General features: G+C 35.1%; 3 protein-coding genes across 3 annotated transcripts; 2 read left to right on the top strand and 1 right to left on the bottom strand.

The window, feature by feature from the left end:
* The first annotated feature begins 744 nt into the window (after nt 1-744).
* On the top strand, nt 745-3,411 carry LOC133674619 (uncharacterized). The gene is made up of 7 exons (XM_062095831.1): nt 745-787; nt 885-991; nt 1,147-1,317; nt 1,441-1,742; nt 2,025-2,088; nt 3,075-3,205; nt 3,363-3,411. The coding sequence occupies exons 1-7, from the start codon at nt 745-747 to the stop codon at nt 3,409-3,411; spliced, it is 867 nt and encodes a 288-aa protein (XP_061951815.1).
* Nucleotides 3,402-6,287, top strand: LOC133673824 (uncharacterized). Its single transcript, XM_062094725.1, has 4 exons — nt 3,402-3,780; nt 4,466-4,558; nt 5,391-5,515; nt 5,868-6,287. Exons 1-4 carry the CDS (start codon nt 3,685-3,687, stop codon nt 5,959-5,961), a joined length of 408 nt encoding a protein of 135 aa, XP_061950709.1. The 5' UTR covers nt 3,402-3,684; the 3' UTR covers nt 5,962-6,287.
* A 3,667-nt stretch (nt 6,288-9,954) lies between these two features.
* Nucleotides 9,955-14,316, bottom strand: LOC133674184 (putative protease Do-like 14). The gene is made up of 9 exons (XM_062095197.1): nt 14,048-14,316; nt 13,820-13,966; nt 13,569-13,738; nt 13,173-13,471; nt 12,892-12,997; nt 11,589-11,719; nt 11,125-11,245; nt 10,611-10,703; nt 9,955-10,299 (listed from the first exon to the last, which is right to left on the bottom strand). The coding sequence occupies exons 1-9, from the start codon at nt 14,139-14,141 to the stop codon at nt 10,168-10,170; spliced, it is 1,293 nt and encodes a 430-aa protein (XP_061951181.1). The 5' UTR covers nt 14,142-14,316; the 3' UTR covers nt 9,955-10,167.
* Between the last annotated feature and the right edge of the window lie 1,646 nt (nt 14,317-15,962).

The raw sequence follows: 15,962 nt of genomic DNA, 5'->3' as shown, positions 1-15,962 counted from the left end.
TGGTAATATTCAAAATTAAAATATTTAAATGTATTTTTTAAAGAAAGATTTTTTTATGTTATTTTTAAATAATAAAATAAAATAAAAACTAGTTTATTTAATATTAAAAAAATATTTCGCATGTAAATTATAATTTTAAATATAAAATATAGAAGGGTTAAAAACATTGCAAAATTGTCAAATATATATATATATATATATATATATATATATATATATATATATATATATATATATATCTGACAGAATTCTTGTAAGCCAAAGATGGCCTTGAGGCTCTACATGTGCTTAGTTTAGCCACGCGGGCAGGGCTTCTTAACTGGGCCATAAACATAAAATTTATGTTCTTAAAGATTTTTAATATATATTTTTTTTAATATAAATTTATTATATTTTTCCTTAATTATATATAGAATATTGTTACTTTGTCTAAATGTTTTTTTTTAATAAAAAATTTACCTTTAATGAATTGTTGTTCAGGAAATGTTGCTTGCAGTTTATAAGACTCCGTTTAATCCTCGGTTATGCAAGGTTTTTTATATATATATATTATTAAATAAAAGTTAATTTAAAAAAGCACAAAATTTTTAAGTTTGACCTGATTAATTAATTTTAATATCAATATATTCCCCAAGACTCATACAGCGCCGGAACTATCCTAGGCTCCTAGCAAATTATATATATATATATATATATATATAAAATAGAGGATCCCCGCGTCAAGGGAAATACTGAAAAGTAACGATGGAGTCTGCTACCTCTTCTAAGCGGCAACGAGTTGGTAATGGTATTGACTGAAATCTTCCTCATTGCTAGTTATAGATTTAGATTCGGTCGGTAATGGTGTTGAATATAATTTTTTTTGTTTTTTTTTAATAAAACAGTACAACGTGCGGCGAGGGATACAGAGGATGAGGAGGAAGCGAAGATGATTGATGTACGGAGTGTGAACAAAGATTTGGATATTGATTCCAAAATAGCTGCTCTCAAGGTTTCTCTGTCTGTTGTGTGCCTCTTGTCCCGCACAGGTATCAATGAATGAATGATAATCTAATGAATGCTCTTGCAAATATTTAACTACTACAGAGGAGTTGTTTTTGTTTGTGATTGATAACAATAATAAACAAAATTAATTAATTAATTCAGGTGGTAAGAATTTTCTGTAGATGCTCGGGGACGGTCGTAGAATGTGAGCGCAAACAAGAGAGTGGCGGCGGGGGTGGCGGCGGTGAATTTGTTGCTACCATCCTCACTTCTGCTAACCTTCTCAGATTTCCTTCTTATTCTAGATATACTTTTTTGGCCCCTGACATCACCGTAATTCCTATCTTCACCAGCTAATTTAATTTTTTGTTAATTTAGTATGCCGGGGCTGGCCTGGACTATCTTTTTTCAGAAGGCATCAATTCATATAAATTTATTAGTATACAATTCATTCAGGTTGAGGTTTATTTATCAAAGGGCAAGCCATTGAAGGGACAAGTTCTTGGGTATGATTTCCACTACAACCTTGCCATCATTCAAATCACAACCGACTATCCCCTTCCTACAGCAATTCTCACAGACATAGATGTTTCGATGCCTCTAACTCCTACACCTCTGCTCACTGATTCAAAACCATTTGGCCTTCGTCCTCATACGGTAGATTCAAGTTTGTTTAAGCTCCGTGGCGGTGACAAGGTAATAGCCTTGGCCCGAACTCTTACCTGCCAATGTCTTCTAGTTGAATCTGGCACGTTAAGGTATGCAAAATCAAACATGGACTTTAGTAGTTTTTTTTGTTTGCACCAATTTTCTGTAATGCGTTTTGTGCGTACCCATAACTTCTAATTATGCTTTCAAAATCATTACCTTTAAATATCTCTAAAATAATATTTATGGCTTCTACATACGCTCTTACTGACTTTCCTTCCTTTTTTTTTTCCTAGTGTGGTAGCACTTGGATATCTAGCAATGAACGAACCTTTTCTTTTCTTTTCTTGTTATTTACACTTAGCTTCTTTCCTTTCCTTGTCTCATCCCAGTATCTATAAGAGCAGCGGGCTTCATTGTCAAGAGCTCCTCTACACTTCTTGCAAGACTACTCAAGTAATCCCATCATAATCTCAATCTATTTTTAATGTTAGTTATTCTTGGCACGCCTTGGTTTTTGTTGTGAAATTGCAATACTCATTCTCGCGCATTGTGTTGCGAGGATTTACTTTTGGTAGATTAAACACTTGGCCCAAGTGTTAAATCAAATATGGGTTTGATGCATAATTGAGAGGCATGAATAATTGCACGCAAACACTATTGGAGGAAACGGGTGCAATGAAGTGAGATTTCGAATACAAATTTCCTTTTTTCTCAGGGAGTTTTTGTCATTTTGTTAAACTTCTCCTAGTGTTTTGGTTGAAGTAAATGTCAAGGCATAAACACAACTTTTGACATTTATCACTTTCCCTAAGCATGCCTTAAAAGTGTCAAAACTCACAAATTTATCATTGCGCTGCCCTTTTCTTGAATGAATTCCTCAACTGAAGATCTTGATGCCCCATGCTGCGTGCAATCTACAATAAACATGGCTTTTATACTAGTTGTGCGAATCCCACCAAAAAACAAGAAGCTCACACACTTTTACTCGTGAAAATTAAAAACTTGGCTTCTATACTAGTTGTGATAATCCCACCAGAAAAACAAGAAGCTCACACACTTTATTGGTTCGGTGAATTGCCTATTCCAATAAACAAGAGACTCTAAACAAAATCATTGATCTCAACATAAAAGGATTTTCCAAAATCTTCTCTATAAGAAAGAACTTCACTACCAAAAAAAAGAAGAAAAAAGCTATAATCGGTCGCTTGTTACATCTTACAAGTAAAAGAAGTGAGGGGTAGAGATTTGAGGGTGAGTGGAAGTATTTTCCGTGCCAGTAGGATAATTATGTTGGATTATGTCTTAAAACCCTCTTTTCTTCTTCTTCTTCTTCTTCTTTTTTTGTGTGCGCGTGTGCTGTAAAATTAGTATATTAATTTATTTTGCAAGCTGTATTTGTTATGCAAGAATCCTTGACGCTAATGCTGCTTTTATGCTAGGTTTATATTGGTGGGCCTATTATAAATTGTGATGGAGAGGTCATTGGGATTGTTTTGCATTATGATGGCTATGCTGCTTTTTTGCCCATCAACATAGCTTCTAGATGCTTGCAGCTTTTAAAGAGAGACAGGTATGGTGCACATCATTGTTTTGAGTACATGACAATTTATAGTTTGTCCATGATACTCTGACTTGGGTTTGTAAAACATCGAGCTCGTAATGGTGGTTTAGGTTTCTTTAATTTTAAGTGTTCCTTTATTTTTATTTGCTATTTATTTCGGATGTAGAACAGAAAGGAGAAGGGAATTGGTAATAGAAGAGAGGAGTTATGGGTAGAGAAAAAGGGGCAAAAATAAATAAATAAATAAATTATATAGAGGCACCAAAGAAACCCTAGATTTTTAAAATAAATAAAATTAAATAATAAAACTAGTTATCAATGTCTTTCCTTCATAATAGAAAAGTAATGAAAATCCCTAACAGGTCCTCTATCAATCTCATTCTACATGCAATTGGGTCTAAGCATGGTTTTGCAACTATTTAGATTGGCGAGGTGCATCTAATACTTTTCTATTGCTGCACAAGGGAGTCTGTCATCCTTGGTTGGGGATGACCCTGACCAATTCTTACGCTGCCAAGGCATCTGTTTTGGAGGAAATAATTCAAAAGTTCCCTCATATCAGCAATGGAATTATTGTTAAAGACGTATGTTCTTGCATCTTTTTTCCCTCTTTTTTTTTCTTCCAGATGCTCTTTAGTTGCTTCATTTGTGGTCTGGATGCCATGAAAGATGTTCATGTGTTGCTTAGTCACTTAGGAGGTATGCATTCTTTTGCTCCTCAATGTCCCTTCATTTCTATGATGCTGATGAAACAAATAATTGTTGTTTTGAGAAATATTTCTGCAACAGCTTCTAAACAATATAATTTGGGGTTCTCATAGGTTGTCAATCTACTGGCTCTGGTTGCGTGGTAAATTGCGCTTATATTGGTTAAATTGCGCTTATATTAGTTAGTGTTTCATGGAGAGTTTGGTTTAAAGGACATATTGATATCTTGAGTAGCTTGTTGGTGAGTGTCTTAAGCGCACCTTATGGATACATAACTATTGATAATTTGGTTTAAAGGACATATTAAACCCGTACCTGACTAATTAAATTACATCTCTAAAGATTAATAAAAACACACTAAATCTTAAACTAGATTGTTGGTGAGTATCTTAAGCGCCCCTTGTGGCCTTAGCTCATCATAACTGTATTTAACTATTATCAATGAGTAACAATTGCAGTTTTAGGTGATGTGTAGTACGTGGTAACTGGTTTTGAATGATAGATACATGCTTGAGTTTGTGATTGCTTGTTTTATCAATCTTTTTTTGTTTTTTATTTTAGGTAATGAAAGGGTCTCCTGCAGCACATGCTGGAATAGTCTCCAAAGACATTATAGTGGAATGTGATGGAGAAGTTGTTAGATGTTCCTTAGAGGTATTGAATCGCATTTATTTATGCTATCTCATGTAGGACTTTATTGTCATCATGTAGGCATTCTCGTAAGAAACCCACATACATGCATGTGGGCTAACAACCCCATATTTTTTTGGAGTGGGCTGTCATGACAGCCCATATTTACACAACCCATTTTATACCCTTACAAGGCTGCATAACAGCCCCATGTGTTACTTAATTCCCACAACATACTCCTAAAAGTCTAGCCAAATACTCTTTAATCCCTATGTTTGCCAACATTTTAGATCAAACAACACACACACATACACTCTTATTTTCAAACAATTGCACTTATTTTATCAAACACTCGGAGAGTATTCTTAAATAATCCTTTTACATAAACTTTAACAATATTCAAACCTCCACAATATATTTATTCATAACTCAAATCTCACAATTACTTTTTTGGAAGAAGTTGATATATTGAATAAATCCCACAATTACTCTTATATATATACCATATATAATGAAAGAATAGTAATATAACAATAAAAGACACTCGAGTGTGTAATTCTTTGGATCTATTCTTTATCAAAGGGCAAAGTGCCCTTGTTATCTATCGGGATGCCTGATGAGTGCAGCGAAACTTTAATCTAAGTGGTTAAAAGGTTTTGGTTTCCTATGGTGCCTTAATACTTAAGTGCCATTATATAGTTAGAGAAATCTATACAAAGGGTGGACCACCACATAATAATTTCCACAGCTTCTTAGATATTGTCACTAGCTTATCTGTTTCTTTTATAGTTACTATTCTTTGCAAGTGATTTTTAGAATTCTGTCTATTGATTTGATCTTTACATCGTGATTTCAGTTTTGTAGAATGGTGTGGAATAGGGCTAGCCAATCCGTGGAAGTGGTTGTGATGAGACCAAGTTCCAGCAAGCCTGTAAAGCTAACTATGGTTGCTGATGAGTTAAAACCTGCTAGCTATAACTGGCAAGTCCCTTTTCATTTGTTTGCATGTTGGTTTTCGTATAGAAATACAAGGTGGCACTAAAATAGAGAGTTCATTAATTGGTTTATCTCAGGTGTCATGATGTTTTTGGGTAGGCTTATCCCTGCTTTATATATATATATATATATATATATATTCCGAAACAATTAATTTTCTGCTTGTTCATTTTAAAAAATATAATTAGGTCAACATTAACTCACTGAATGATTGCATATTTGTATGAGCTTTCTACAAGTTTCTCTCATATGTTTATTCCTTGTTGTTTTGGGTTTTGTGAGCCTTTTGTATTCGATTTGTGCTTCATTATCATCTCGTCCAATTTGGTGCTTTTAGTTGGCCAGTTCCCGCAGATAAAGAGTATGCTGCAGTTATATGGAGATCAATTGATTTAGCAGTGCAAAAAGCTACCACGTGGCTCGATACTTAATGTGTCGGATTGTTTCTCTGCAAGTATCACAGGGCGGGGCGCTGCTCCATCAAATGTTTATAACTTTAGAAGGAGAAACTATCTGGTTTACTTGCTAAAATACGTGTTTATTGTTTTTGACACATCTCAAGCAAAAAAGCAAAGTATATTTTTCATGATTTAAGTGTGGCAATCTTGGGCTTGGGGTGTTTTGTGACTGCATGTCTAGGACAAGATGGATGTTTTGTTATGTTTTCACTATAAACAACCAGAAAACACCTTAAATTTGGTGATGTTTTGTTATTGTGAAGATTATTGAAGTAGATCATAGATGGTTACTTCTTAAACTGATTAGAAAACATGATGTAAATATTAAACTTGTTTGCGAGTGCAGGTTGCCTACTTTGTAAATTCCCGGCCAGACAGAAACAAGTGAATTCGCGATGATGATGATGGCTAGACTATATTGTGGTAACCGAGAAAGTAGAGGCTTTTCCTAATATTTTCCAAACCAACGTAATTGAAAACTAGCATATTACTTAATATGTGCAGATAAAATTTGTACAACTTAAACTTCAATTTTGCTTGGCATCACAACTTTAGGATGTTGATCACGATCAAATAACTCATTAAAGAAGACTGCATTGATAAAATTTCTCTTTTTCCTTAAGGGATGAGGAGCTAACCTGTAAGTGCTTAATGAGAATTGACAGATAAGTTTTTTGATTCATAAAATTTCTTTATCTAACAGCAGTACACATTATCCAAATCCAGGAAGAAGAAGACAACATGAAAACCAAGAAAGCATATGGATCAACTAAAACGAAAAGCATATAAAAAAATACCTCTTAAACAAGAACACCTCCGCTGATGTGGCCAAACTTTTTAATTATGTTTTTCAACATATTTACACTTATTGCATTACAACTAGTCACTTTAACCCCAAACAAGGAAACATTAGTTACTCTAAAAATACTAATGTTGCTTTAACAAAATTTACTACAGGTATAATAATACATCAGAAAAGATAACCCTGAAGGGTATAACTTAACTAGTTAGGTTCTGGGTTTACTTCTCAAAGATCACCAATTCGAGTGTCACAAACCTAAGGGCTAGTAGAAGTTTACATAGTCGTTAACTTCAGAGTCTTGGGAAATTACTTGAGGTGCATGTAAGCTGACCCGGACACCTATGATTACCAAAAAAAAATCAGAAAACATACAAGGATATGACATAAACACCCTCACCTACAAGGATATGACATAAACACCCTCACCACTTAAATTATATTACAGGAAGCAAGAAAATAATAAATCCATATATGACAATTACCTAGGGATAAATATACCAAGCAAAATATAAACGTGGAAAGTATCACACCATCATTTGTGGTGTGATACTTTCCCAATCCTCAAAAGCAGTACATATAGACAAGTTTGATTCCTAGGATGATTTCTTTTTAATGCAAAAAAATATGGATGTTGTTAATATTTTTTTATTTTAAAGTTAATATATTAGTTCAATAAAATTTAAAAATAGATATATTAAAAATTGGTAATAAATATGTTAATACTAACTCAATATTAAATTTTTAAACTGAAATAAATATGCATATTATATTATATTATGGGGCTATTTATATATTTTTTTATTTAGTTATAAAACAATAAAATTAAATTTGAACTCTATTGAAAAAATAATCTAGTATAGCTCCTCCCTTTTTTTTATTAATATATTTCTTTAACAAAGAAAAATGTTTTTTTTTGTCATGGTTCTTAATTTAAAAAAAAAACAAAAAGAATTAGAACAAATATCATCCTACATGAGACCAAGTACCAGCAAGCTTGTGAAGCTAACTATGTTCGCTGATGAGTTAAAACCTGCTAGTTATAACTAGCATGTCCTTTTTAATTTGTTTGCATGTTGGTTTTTATATAGAAATACAAGGTGACACTAAAATAGAGAGTTCATTAATTGGTTTATCTCAGGTGTCATGATGTTTTTGGGTAGGCTTATCCCTGCTTTATATGTGTGTGTGTGTGTGTGTGTGTGTGTGTGTGTGTGTGTATGTGTATTCCGAAACAATTGATTTTCTGCTTGTTCATTTTAAAATTATAATTAGGTCAACATTAACTCACTAAATGATTGCATATTTGTATGAGCTTTCTACAAGTTTCTCTCATATGTTTATTCCTTGTTGTTTTGGGTTTTCTGAGCCTTTTGTATTCCATCTGTGCTTCATTATCATCTCGTCCAATTTGGTGGTTTCAGTTGGCCAGTTCCCGCAAATAAAGAGTATGTTACAGCTATATGGAGATCAATTGACTTAGCAATGCAAAGAACTATCACGTGACTCGATACTCAATGTGTTGGATTAATTGTATCTCTACAAGTATCACAGGGCGAGGCGCGCCCAAAAAGAGAGAAGGAGAAGAGCAAAAATAGAGGAAAGAAGGACATCGTCCATCAGTGGAGAGCAGCTCTTTTTCATTACAGACGTACATTGTTTTCACCGTTCCTCAGTCCATCACCGTCACGCTGCTCTTCTTCTTCTTCTTCTTTGTCTGGAGACACTCTCCACTGTTCTGCAAAGTAAACAGTGATGAATGAATTAATTCACTCTCCACTGTTCACATTGCATGTGAACAATGGAGAGTGACCGGCCTCTATCGTTTCCACCGTCCCTCAACCATCACCGCGACGCTACTCTTTCCCTTCCCCTTCCCCTTCCCCTTCTCATTATCCTTCGTCTGGAGACACTCTCTACTGTTCTGCAAAGTGAACATGGAGAGTGTCTCCACTGTTCATGGCCGGACTGAGTCTAACCCAAATCTAAATGCATTGGATCGGTTTGACCCAGTAAAATAAAAAGATCCAAAATTTTTTTCTCAGATATTGTGTTTTATTAAAAAAAACTAGTGTTTAACATTAATCAATGACACTATATAATTACATTAGAAGGAGATCGTATAATGATGTAGCATTTACAGAATATGATCGCAATCCTAATTTTCTTTCAATGATATTTTACCTGATGTTGTTGCACGCTCAGAAAACCATGAAAACTGTAGTCCTTGTCGGATGGATTTCGTACATGATGGAATTACATATAGTTTAATGAAACAACAAAAAATATTTTATATAAAGTATTATTTATTTCATGATGTAATAGCAGTAGTTAAATCTATAATATTTATATTAAAAACCATCAATATTAATATATATCTTTTTTAGTTATTTTATAACATTAATTTGAAAAGCATTCTTAACCAAACACATTAAACAACTTTTTGTTCAACCTTAATCTTAATCACAGTTTTAACCAAACATATATTTTACCAAAATAACCTCAACTAAAATTGTTTTTTATAAAATAATTTTTTTCAAATCATGACCACAAAAGTTACCACAATATCAAACACACTTTTTAACTGTAGAAGACCAACATTATCTTTTCTGTTCTTTTTGTTTTTTGGCAAGGGTCATTTTAGCAGCCGCCTTTGTCAAGTCTTGAATGTCGTTTGCCAATAATAATGGCTATACTATTTTATTTTTTTAATGTGCTCGTATATTTGGTTATAGTTTGCACTCTTAAATTTTTACTTGATCAATAGAAAATAACCAAATTTTAGAACAAATGATCAATAACCCATAGCATAGCGCGATCACCTCATATACTGCTTTTTATATGACAGTAACATTTTCCATTTCATTCTTAATTTCCAAACAATATCATATATTTATATCCAAGGATAATTCCTTCAAAAAAATGTCAATATCAATTTATTGATATCATTAACCATCCCTCACCGGATAGCTAATCATATCTTTTTTATTTATTTTTAACTGTGTATATTGCGCAATCAGAACATAAACAAAATAAGTTCTTGAGCAGGTACACATCATGTTCGACCATAGCCAGGCCTCAAAATGCCTCTTCTGGAACCGGCCATCTGAAATGACCACCACATTGACAGATTATAATACAGACGCACAAGTAATAGAAGCGGAGAATTAAAAACAACCTCCCAAGGCAAGGAAGATTCACACAAGATCTCATTGATGGACAATAAACAAGAAATACAAGAAACTTATCCATCATTATTAAATTTTCCAAAATTCAAAAAGGAAAAAGGATTCTGCCTAAGCGTTGACATGAGACACAATTCTTATTTTAAAGCCATATGTAAGCTAGAGCTAGTTTGTATAATTGTTTGCTTGTAGATTTTACCTGTAATATTTCTTTGGGTTTGTTACATCGATGACCTTTATGGTTAGACTCAAATCTCTACCAAGACATGGCCTCATCACAATTACCTCCATGGATTCTCCAGTATTGTCGAGCAAAGTTCCATAGAACTGACATTAAAAACCAAAAAGGTTATAGCAACAACAAAAACAAAGCAACGGTATAATAAATTAATCATTTAGTACTGAAGTTATTGCTTACGATCGAGTGTTCACCATACACAACAAGAACAGATAAGGATAAGCTGAATAAATAAGAGGGACCAGGCTAACAAAGCAAATCATCCATATAAAAAAAAATCTTTCAATTTCAAAAGGTTAATCTACATTGAAGCATTCTTCAATCTTTTTTTAAATGAGACCCAATTTCCAAAGGATGCAAGTGAAACTCCCCTAGCAATGAAAACAATAAGGTGGCGTACCTCGGAGGAAGATACAACAGCCTGTTTACCACATCGAATGATGATGTCATTAGGACGCACGCCAGAAGAACAAGCAGGAGATTCTGGTATAACCTGTGGATTGTTTAAATGATGACAAGAAATAACAAAATTAGTGAACTTGTTAATAAACTAGAAACAACCTTTGACCATGATGATTCACTGTATTTATAGAGAAACCAACTAGTTTAATCCAATTATGCCCAAATTTAAGCCCTTTACGGGTTAAATTAAAAGATTTTGCCCGGCATCACAACTTTAAGATATTGATCACGATAAAAAAAGACTGCATTGACAAGATTTCTCTTTTTCTTTAGGGGATGAGGAGCTAACCTGTAAGAGCTTACTGAGAATTGACAGATAAGTTTTTTGATTCACAAAATTTCTTTATCTATAACAGCAACACACATTATCAAAATCTAGGAAGAAGACAACACCATGAAAACCAAGAAAGCATGTGGAACAACTGAAACGAAAAGCAAATAAAAAAACATACCTCTTCAACAAGAACACCTTCGATGATGTGGCCAAACTTCTGAATTATTTTTTCAAACATATTTGCACTTATTGCATTACAACTAGTCACTTTAACCCCAAACCAAGGTTGAGGAACTCTCCTAATAAAATAGAGAGATAACAACAAATAAGAGGGAGAAGTTGGAATATATCAATAGTAAAAAACCTTATATACAATTAAATAGAATGGGAATTGCTTAAAAATTTAACATAAGAGAACAAAATTAAGTGGTTGAGATAAAATGATAATTTAAAAGTAGATATGTAGTTTTATCTTCTTTTTAATTAGAGACTTTAAAAACACGGTACAATCTGGGTTTTTAAAAATTCAGAAACCACAAAAACATACTTTTGCTGCTTTTCATAATTTTTTGAAACGCAAGTTGTATAACCACGTTCCTAACCAAACATATAAATTTTAGAGAAAGAAATAAATGTACATACCCATTATTCTCCAAGCATTCCAAGCACCTAGAAGCAATATTGATTGGCAGAAAAGAAGTATAAGAATGCTCATAGAAATTGATTCCAATGACTTCACCATTACAATTGATAAGGGGTCCCCCAGTACCACCCTGTTTGGAAATAAACAAAAACACCATATTTCAGATATTCTTGCATGAAGCCACATTTGTTAAATAAATAAATCCGCATGCTAGTGGCATCTAGTGGCCAGATTAGATGGCTAAATAAAAAAAAATTGTTTCTCTTGGCAGTAATTCGTGATTATCCAGCTATGATATCGTTGTTTTATTTGTTTTCAAATGGTTTCCTAAATCCCTTTAAGAAATCCTCTTGGTTGCCTTTTAATATTGCCTCTCTTTACATATCAGACAGATACATGGGATGTCGCGTGGTAAAATGACATTGATGTCATGAAATTAAAACATAAGGTTCATTCTGAATTATGAGTATTAAAGAATATACCACCAAAGAGCTAGAACGAAAAGAAGAAGGAAGTGTAAAGGTGTGTGTATGTGTATTAGTACTATGATCTGGATTTCCAAACAGAAAAATGACCAGGGAGAAGCAAAACACAATTTTAAACCAATCGAGAATCTATGACACTTAAAATCTAAGCATGGTGTGCACCATATTGCTGTACTGTTATGAGCCTGCACTGAAACCTACTCTTGATAATTTTTCGATTCATAGGTCAGACAATGAATATCGTTCTTATATAGATAAAGGTAAGAGGGAAAGGTGAAGTGTTAGAATTTAACCAGCAGCCATCGACTGCGCAAATGCATGTTTATATACTGCTAATTAAGGGAATATTTGAAATTCAAATGAAAAAAAAATAGTCTTAAATATCTGAGAGCTAAAATTTGGCCATTGTGCAGCAAACATTTACTAGACATTTTTTCATTCTCAACCTAACTAGGTATTGATTTCCTGCACACTCAATTTATGCCATTGACTCTCTATCACCTAAGATTTGCCCTCCTTTAATATTGAAATAATGACTTCGGTAAAGACAGCAGAATTTAGCTCTGCCTTTTCAAATGGTAAGGCGAAAACTGGTCAGAACAGCATGCATACAAGGAAGAAGCATATGTCATCTGGGGTTGGTGTATACTCGAGAGAAACTAACAGATCATGAAAGCCACCAGGAGAAAGTTGTATGTAAACTTTAAAATGAAACAGACCACTAATATACACACAAAGGCTAGCTGGTGCATATAAGTGAGAGAGAGAGAGAGAGAGAGAGAGAGAGAGAGAGAGAGAGAGAGAGTAATGTCATTACTACAGTAATCCTGCAACTTGCTGTGAGAAGCTCTACGCAATCACAATCACGGAAACCAGGTCCGGAAAAACGTGGTCTGAGCAAACCTGGTCTGCGCACACCAGGTCTTCACAGCAGAATGAAGGAAAGACAAAAACCAAGTGTAAGTAAGTAACAAAATTGAGAAAGCATTTTCATAAAATGAGCACGAGTATTTAAAGCACCAGGAGACTACAATGTTACAATGAGTTTAAGATCATAGAGAAAGTCCCTTTTTGGCATTAAAAAAAGAGAGACAATACCTGAAAGCACCTGGCGCAACCATGAGACTGTGGGATAAGTAATGGCGGCCAAGTGCTATTACCTTCTCTCCAGGACAAAGGTTGAATAAATCTGAAGGTTCGGCGTGAGGACGGAGTCCAAATGACGTGTACTGTAGCTCAGCTTTGGTAGTTAGAGGAATGGAACCATCTATGTGCTTCAGAATTGCAGTCGGGAAGCGTGAGCTGGACTTGAATTTGATGATGGCAATGTTGTAATGAAAATTAAAACCAAAAATTTCACCCTCAAATGAATCACCGCTTGATAAATACACATAAACCTGCATGCAAAAGATTAAGCCAATGAAAAAGATTGAACAAATTTGTTTTAATAAAAAAAAATAAAAGAACTCAGAGATAAAAGAAAATCAGCAGCACCTTGATACCAGGTTCAGGAGCCAGAGGAGGATGATCCTCCGAAGTTGAAGCAGCGCGGGTAATGAGGAGATTGGCAGAAGTGAGGATGGTATGGGTGAATGAACCATTTTCTTCAAGCTTGGATCCTATGATGGTTCCCGAGCAAGGAATTACTAATTTATTTTTCACGCCTACACAAGATCAGTCAAATTATTATTTGGCCACACGTACATACATAAAAGCATGCATGCATGCATACACGCCTAGCATACCTCTGCGAGCGCGAGACACGAGACTGACAACAGATTGGGAAGCTTTAAGAGCCGATAATTTGGTTGGAAGGTCCAAGTAGAAATTCTCCTCTATCCTTTTATCAAAACTCTCGTTGAAAGAATGGGAACGGAATGCAACACAACCAACTATAAATCCATATTAAAATAAACAAATCTAGCTGAAGAAGAAGAAATTACAGTAAGTGCCTAGCTAGTTAACTAACTAACCAGTACGCCGGCGTGCTTTCCGTTGCCATGGTGACCGAATCTCTTTTTCCATTACACCCTGTAGCCTGTCCCTGGATTCCATTCTAATGGCCATACTTATCAATCAGTTTAGCTTTCGGGACTGGGGAACGCCCCGGCCGCCTTATATATCTTTTCTGATAGACAAGTGATCGGCACCCTTTTCTTTTTTGATTTGACAATTCTACCCTTCAAAAAATATGGTGGTCCAGAGCGGCAAAAACCCTAGTTTCCCAATCCTCAAAACCAGTACATGTTGTGCATACTGGACCGAAAGCAAACACAAATAAAACACAAACAAGCAGATTTTACGTGGTTCCCCAAAACCGGGTACGTCCACGGAGGCAGCAGATTGTATATTAATGGAAGAATGATACATACACTCAACTCAACCCAGTACAATCCCTCAAACCCAGTGTTTCACTCTTTTCTCAGTATTTCTCTCTCTCTCACACAGTTGCACTCTCTCTTCTTCCTCTGCACACACACTGCACTCTCTCTTCTTTCTTGTTTTTCTCTTCTGTCTTGAATTTACATGAGAAGGGGAAACATCAATATAATGGCTGAAAAGGAGAGGGTGGTTGAGGGTTGTTGAGAAAACAAATGTTGACAATTTGCTACAAATCTCCACCTTGGCAAGATTTTTCCATCCAATCCTCGTGATCAATCAATGCTGCCTCTAACGCGCCATATGGCGCTGCACCCTGAAGGTGCTCAACACCGAGAGATGTTGACCAAGTTCAAACAATGTTGGAACTTGATCCCTGAGACACATTTTGTGAGCATGTCAGCTGGATTATCTGTGGTACTAATCTTCTGTAGCAGAATATCCCCTTCATCCACAATTTCTCGAACAAAATGAAATCGAACATCGATGTGCTTGGTGCGGGAATGATGAACCTGATTCTTTGCAAGACAAATAGCACTTTGACTATCACAATGGACATCCACGTGCTCTTGAACAATTCCCAAATCTTCAATCAACCCATGTAACCAAATAGCTTCCTTGAAAGCTTCCGTTACTGCCATGTACTCTGTCTCAGTTGTTGACAAAGCTACTGTTGATTGTAACGTTGACCTCCAACTTACAGGCCCTTTAGCAAGTGTAAACACATAGCCTGTTGTGGAACGACGCTTGTCTAAGTCACTAGCATAGTCCGAGTCGACATAACCAACTAAATTTTGTCCGAGTCTATCATCCCTCTCAAACTTCAAACCAATATCAGTTGTGCCATGAATGTACCGTAGAATCCACTTAACTACCTGCTAGTGACCCTTTCCAGGATCATGCATATACCTGCTCACCATACTGACAGCATGTGAAATATCTGGTCTCATACAAACCATTGCATACATTAATGCACCAACTGCATTTGCATAAGGAATTTGAGCTATATGCTTGCGCTCTTCCTCTGTGCATGGAGACATTGAAGCACTTAGCTTAAAATGAGGAGCTAAAGGTGTGCTTACAGGCTTGGTCTTACCATCTACCCCAAATCTCTGTAGAATTTTCTTCAAGTATTGGGTCTGTGTCAAACAGACTGTGCCTTTTCTTCTGTCTCTCTGAATCTCCATGCCAAGAATCTTCTTAGCTTCTCCAAGGTCCTTCATTTCAAACTCAGTTCTCAGTTGAGCTTTCAGTCTATCAATCTCCACCTTGCTCTTCGATGCGATCAACATATCATCCACATATAAGAGCAAATAGATGAAAGAACCATCAAGAAGTTTGCGAAAATATACACAGTGATCAAACTGACTCCGTGTGTATCCATGTTCTGCCATGAACTTATCAAATCGCTTATACCACTGGCGAGGAGATTGTTTCAATCCATACAATGACTTCTTCAGTTTACAAGCCCAATTCTCTTTCCCAGTGACTTTGAAACCATCTGGCTGA

This window comes from Populus nigra, chromosome 15 (genome assembly GCF_951802175.1).
Source record: "Populus nigra chromosome 15, ddPopNigr1.1, whole genome shotgun sequence".
In the NCBI taxonomy this organism is placed as follows: Eukaryota; Viridiplantae; Streptophyta; class Magnoliopsida; order Malpighiales; family Salicaceae; genus Populus; species Populus nigra.
The sequence above is the reverse complement of the archived record's forward strand: the minus strand, read 5'-3'. Positions and strand labels throughout refer to the sequence as shown.

Bases quoted from the DNA above. Each gene is read 5' to 3' on its own strand.
- LOC133674619 (XM_062095831.1), top strand. From the start codon at position 745: ATGGAGTCTGCTACCTCTTCTAAGCGGCAACGAGTTGGTAATG. The intron at 788-884 runs GTATTGACTGAA...TTAATAAAACAG, and splicing joins GCGGCAACGAGTTGGTAATG to TACAACGTGCGGCGAGGGAT. The intron at 992-1,146 runs GTTTCTCTGTCT...TAATTAATTCAG, and splicing joins CCAAAATAGCTGCTCTCAAG to GTGGTAAGAATTTTCTGTAG.
- LOC133673824 (XM_062094725.1), top strand. From the start codon at position 3,685: ATGACCCTGACCAATTCTTACGCTGCCAAGGCATCTGTTTTGGAGGAA. The intron at 3,781-4,465 runs GTATGTTCTTGC...TTTTTATTTTAG, and splicing joins ATGGAATTATTGTTAAAGAC to GTAATGAAAGGGTCTCCTGC. The intron at 5,516-5,867 runs GCAAGTCCCTTT...TGGTGCTTTTAG, and splicing joins AAACCTGCTAGCTATAACTG to TTGGCCAGTTCCCGCAGATA.
- LOC133674184 (XM_062095197.1), bottom strand. From the start codon at position 14,141: ATGGCCATTAGAATGGAATCCAGGGACAGGCTACAGGGTGTAATGGAA. The intron at 13,472-13,568 runs GTGCTGCTGATT...TTTTGCATGCAG, and splicing joins CTCCTGAACCTGGTATCAAG to GTTTATGTGTATTTATCAAG. The intron at 10,704-11,124 runs GTATGTTTTTTT...AACAATCCACAG, and splicing joins AAGGTGTTCTTGTTGAAGAG to GTTATACCAGAATCTCCTGC.